General features: G+C 34.3%; 1 protein-coding gene across 4 annotated transcripts in view; it reads right to left on the reverse strand.

Moving 5' to 3' along the window:
* Positions 1-4,308, reverse strand: part of LOC109328396 (F-box protein SKP2A-like) — an 11,860-nt gene extending 7,552 nt beyond the window's left edge. The window contains exons 1-6 of one of the 4 annotated variants that reach the window (XM_019561849.1): positions 4,186-4,308; positions 3,399-3,684; positions 2,332-2,680; positions 2,101-2,242; positions 1,564-1,948; positions 1,158-1,510 (exon numbers count right to left, since the gene is read on the reverse strand). In XM_019561849.1, coding sequence (XP_019417394.1) covers positions 1,581-1,948; positions 2,101-2,242; positions 2,332-2,680; positions 3,399-3,646 — 1,107 coding nt within the window. In that variant the 5' untranslated portion in view covers positions 3,647-3,684; positions 4,186-4,308 and the 3' untranslated portion in view covers positions 1,158-1,510; positions 1,564-1,580. Of the gene's footprint in view, positions 1-1,157; positions 1,949-2,100; positions 2,243-2,331; positions 2,681-3,398; positions 3,685-4,185 lie in introns of those variants that run through there. The other 3 variants (XM_019561848.1, XM_019561847.1, XM_019561850.1) reach the window with 3 other exon arrangements.

Genomic DNA, 5,505 nt, shown 5'->3' on the forward strand with positions numbered 1-5,505 from the left:
AAACAAATGTAACACGTAAAATTATATATAAAATAAAAGATATAACAAAATTTTAACAATTGAAAATTACCTTAAATATTCAGAGTTCTTCAATTCCAGTATGATGCAATTTTTTTATACAGTTCAATTCTTCCTCCAGTGTGGTTTTACACTCGGGGTGGGAAATATATATAGAGCTTGGAAATCGTGCATGGAGTCCACGACATTGCATGGATCTCGTGGACCTTATCCACGACATTGCCATGAAAGTCGTGCATGTGGTCCACGACTTACAGGGACCTGACACATGGCAGGGAAATCGTGGATGGGGTCCACGACTTTGCCAAAGTCGTGGATGGTGTCCACGAGATCCCCTAAATTCTACCCCAATCCCGTAAATAATTCAAAACGTACTCCAAAGCTGGGATAGTGTACACTATCCCAGTAATTTTCCCCATAAAATTCAACGAATAAAAATAGAATTTACTAGTTCCACGATTTTCGAGAGAGAGACCTCAAGATTTATCTAGAAGGGTACTAGTGGCTGACACAATCAGAACATTATTAAATAAAGATTTTACCTTTCACTGGGTCCCTGACAGGAATAAAGATAAACCAGCTTTACTAAGTTCATAACTTCTTATAGTACAAAATGAAAATAACAAATTTGAATATGACAGACCCATTTGAGAATTATGTATACAGGTCGCAATCACCTTTGTTGCCAACATATCTATGGTGTTGAGTATCGAATACAAATCCTCTCTCCCTAATTTATGTATCCTTTTATGACTCTTACACATAAACTGGACACATGAATATTAATAAATTATTTTTGTAAACTAAAATTACCATGAAGTGATATTTTTTATTTGTTGACATATTCTGATTGATTCAAAACATAAAGAAAGATTTCAGGAAAAAAGATCTTATTTCGGTGAGTACCATCATCTACCAAAAAAAGGTTGGAAGAGGCAAACCATCAACAATACCCCTCAGGTTCCAATCACAAGTACTTGTTCACAAAACAGCCAAACTTATTTTTTTCTTCATTTCTTTATGATGTTACATGAGTTTCTTCTTTACAAATTAATTTAGCTTAGTATCTTTTTTGTTGTTGTGGTAATTAAGCTTGGTATCTTTAACAAACAACAAGGCTCAAACTGAAGTGAAGCATGGAGACACAAATATGCATATCCTTGCATAAAATAAAACCATACATGTTCAGAAGTTCCATATCTCCACATAAAATTTACAAGAAAAGTTTAAAATGCTCCAAAATGTCATTAGCTTCACATATAATAAAAAGAGACATCCCAGTGCACGAAGCCCCAACTTAATGGAGACGCAGTTTTATCCTTACAAGGTTGTTTCTGGGGATTAAAACAAGCAAAGTTAAAAGACACAACAAGTTCAGGAAGATATAACTCAAGACCAACATATCTACACGAATGGAGTGGAATTACAAGATTTCACTTCTCTGAGCCCTTCAAAGGCACTTCCTCGAAGTGTTAAGTGAACTGAGCAAGTAAGAATATATTTGGCTTAGATATACCCTTACTTGCACACTTTACTGCAGCGAACCGAACCGAACCACATACTCAATGAGCAGGATGAAGGAAAGTGGTGAATGCGCGGTGGTGCGCATGGACAGCACAGGCACAATGAACAGAAGTCAAGTTGAGACAGCCACTCATGATGAGTGAATGCCTCCCTGAACATGTGTGAAGGGAAGGGAATGAGTCACAAACAGCTTGAACAGCAGAAGGGGTAAGTGCAGTGCATTGGCTAATGTTCAAGGTCCTTAAGCCATCCTCATCACTTTCTCCTTTCACAGTACCCCACATCCTGTTCTTCACTTTGCTTTGTGCCAAGGAATACATTGCCCTATCTGTGATGTTTTTACAGTAGTATAAACCAAGAGACCTTAAATGGGGGCATTTGTTGGCCAAAGCAATGACACTATCATCTGCAAATAACAACATTTAAGTCAAAACTGTACTAATTAGTGAGATATAAAAAACATTTCAAACCAAATGGAGCTATTATCAATACTTAAGTTGCATAAAGCAAAAGCTGAGAGATTGATATGAATAAGTACTCAAATGTTGAATAAAATACCTGTTATACGGACACAACCACACAAATCAACTGTCCTAAGATCAGGACACCCATATGCTAAACTCATCACTCCAACATCACCAACATTGTCACACCACCCAAGATTCAAAGACTGTAACTGATTGCAGTAATGTCCAATAGCCTGCATTTCATTTAGTTATTGAGCCACATAATTCATACGGTCATACCCATTTCAATTCTTGTATGATTATTACAAAAAAACAAGTCTACCTGTAATGCAGTATCAGATGCTGTTCTAACACAGCCACAAAGATTTAGAACCTTAAGTTTTCTGCAGAAACTAGCAAGATAAGCCAGAGCGCTGTCACTGAATGCAGAACATCCACTGATGTTTAGTTTCGTAAGATCGCAACAACCATGAGCTATGGCATACAATGAGCGATCGGTAAGCTTGAAACTTTTGCTGAGGTCAAGGATCTGCAGCTCATGACAGCAGTTTGCAATAGTCTCAACAGCATTGTCCTCTAGTTGAGGCTTGTCTTGACGTAGGATTAGAGTTTGCAGTTTTGCAAACTTGGGAACAAGAGACAGGACCAAATTGTTCATGTTCTTGCTACACCTGAAGAGAGAAATTATAGTATCCTGTTATTATCACTACATTTTGTGAACTTCAAAAGGAATTTCAAGAAGTAAATTTTAGTAGCTGACCAAAGGAGTCACAAAACCAAATTGTCTTCAAACTTTGAAGTTAACACCTACATAATCTCTATCAATAATAAGAATCTTAATAACATCGATTTTTTTACATAAATTTTTTTATTTCAGAAAAGTAGGGATACAGAGAATAAACATAGCAAGAAGGTTCATATAGCATACTAATCGCATAGATTTTTTTTATAGCTTAACAGTTCAGTGACAACTAAATTATAAAACACTTTTGTTGCTGGTGTAACCCCAATAATACACTATATTCCAGCTTTACTAACATGGCTATCAAACTTGGGGATTCTCCAATCCAAAACAAAAGAAGCAAGTCATGTTGATGCCAAGCAACATGAACTAAACAAAATTTTCAAATTCAAATGATTAGCTACCTCCTCTCTGCTTCTGTGACCCAAACCCATCGACTCATAACAAAAAATAAGTAAGAAAACATGGTACCATACTACCATCATCATGAATTGCATGCAGCATAGCAAAATCAATTCACACAAATAAGAAAAACAACCCAAGAAAACTTCACTTAAACAAAATACGCATTTGGAGAGAAATAGTTTAGGATCAAACAAACACATGCACACTTAGGCACATAGCAATAAGAGAGAAAGCAAATATACCATGAGAGTGATAGACGTGAAACACCAAAGTAAATAGCATCTCTCCAACCACGACAAACTCCAGAAGCTATGATCACAGTTTGATCATCAACAAGAGACAAAATTTGCACCAATAGCTCAATAGGAATATCCTTCCATTCAGTTATCACCCCAACTTTCATGTTCCCTCCTGTCCCACTAGCCATCATCATAAGCTTCTCAAAGCACAAGTTCAAGTCCTCAGTTTTCAGGTTCTCCTTGCCAACCATCTCAGTTTCAATTCACCAAAAGAGATCAACTTTCCCAACTGTCACAAAAGGGGAAAAGGGTATAACTCATAGTAATTTCCAAAACTTGGGGGTTTCATAAAATAACTTTTAGTTGCAGCAAAACCATACCCACCGTCCACCACTAAGCAATTTGCATAGAAAGCAACGTATAGATAATTACAATTATAAGATATTAATATAAAAAGTTTAATCTTATCTGGAGGGTTGGTTCTACACATTACATAAGTACCCATTAGATATTTTTCAATTACATAATTAAGACTTCGCATAAAGTTTCAAACTTGGCACAAGGGGTGCAGCAGAAAGATTAAATAAGCTGAGTTATGATCAAAGCTCAAAAATCCATTATTTTTAAATCAAATATTCAAAGTTGACATGCATGAAATAAACATCAATAGAGTTAAATCATAACGTGAAGGGAGAAATAATCAGAAAATAAAACTGAGTAAAAAAAACATGATTATAACATGAACACATGAATAAAACAAAGGATTAGAGCTATGAAAAAAGATTATTACCTACCACTGTAGGTGCTAAAGAGGAGAGAAACAAAGCTAAAAACTTTGCTATCTTTTTTGTGATAGAGAAGTTTGGCTATGCTTCTCTGAAATTGGGAGGGTAGGGAAAGGGTTATTAATACTTAATACGGTGAAGGAAGAAAAGAATGGGGAGAGAGAGAAAAGGGAAAGAGACGCAAACGCTGCCACGTGTAAGCGTGATCAATTGGAATAGTGACAGGTTAAGTAGGTCCTAACTAAAGCACCTATATACTTTGATGACAATGAAAGAAAATTATCCAAAATCAACTCTCCATGCATAAATATGTAGTTTGATACACTTACCACTAATTATCTATTAATTGTGTTTAATTATTTTTTATTTTTACAGTTGGTTTGGGAATTGGTTTTTATAGGATAAGAGAAAAAAACCAGAGGTTTGAGATTTATGAAATTCAATTTAAGATGACTCTCAAGTTTTTTCTTTTTTTTATTCTTCAAAAATTAACTCGCAAACAACCCTTAAAAATAAATACAAATAGGTATGAATGATATATTGATTGTGTATAAATTTTTACACTAATAATAATAGTAAACTAATAAAAGTAATTATTTTAAAAAACTATTTTATAAGTACTTTATTGAAAAAAATATAGTTTTTCTAAAAGCGATTCTGATTTCATACTTACAGAAAAGAAAAGGAAAATTCATTAAAATGGATGGACTGAAATTATTTGGTTGAATTTGAATATAGGTAGATTGATTAGATTTAAGTATAATTTAATGTATCTTTAAGTTATTTTATTTATTTATTTGTTAAATGGAAAAATTAGTGGCTGAAAAAAAGAGGAAAATAGGGAGAAGATATAGAATAAAGGTGAGGAGTGTAGGGAAGATGTTTAGTGTTTGTCTAAAACCGAAACCGCACGAAAAAAGGAAGAAATGGTGAGTTTGGGAGGGGCAGATAAGATGCAATTAAGGACATTGGGATTGGAATGAGAGAAAAAGCGATCTTTGCTGTAACGCAATTACTTTGTTCTTATTTTTTTCCTTCCTTGGTTACCCTTCAACTATGATATATTGATCACAAAATTCAAGTAACATCTCGACCATGGAACTTTTTATTTGTATTGAAGTAGGATGAAAACGTTTTCTGACATTTCTGTCACTTTTGATTTGTTATAATAAAATTAAGAGATTATATCTTTTTACCATTCACAAGTTTACATAGAGTGACATGAATCCTGGGGGACATTGAATTTACTCCTATAAAATAATCGTTTTTATATAACCCAATTTGTCCATACTTAGTGGTATGATGAAGCTTTTAGAAACTTTAAA

The sequence above is a fragment of the Lupinus angustifolius genome, chromosome LG15 (assembly GCF_001865875.1).
Source record: "Lupinus angustifolius cultivar Tanjil chromosome LG15, LupAngTanjil_v1.0, whole genome shotgun sequence".
In the NCBI taxonomy this organism is placed as follows: Eukaryota; Viridiplantae; Streptophyta; class Magnoliopsida; order Fabales; family Fabaceae; genus Lupinus; species Lupinus angustifolius.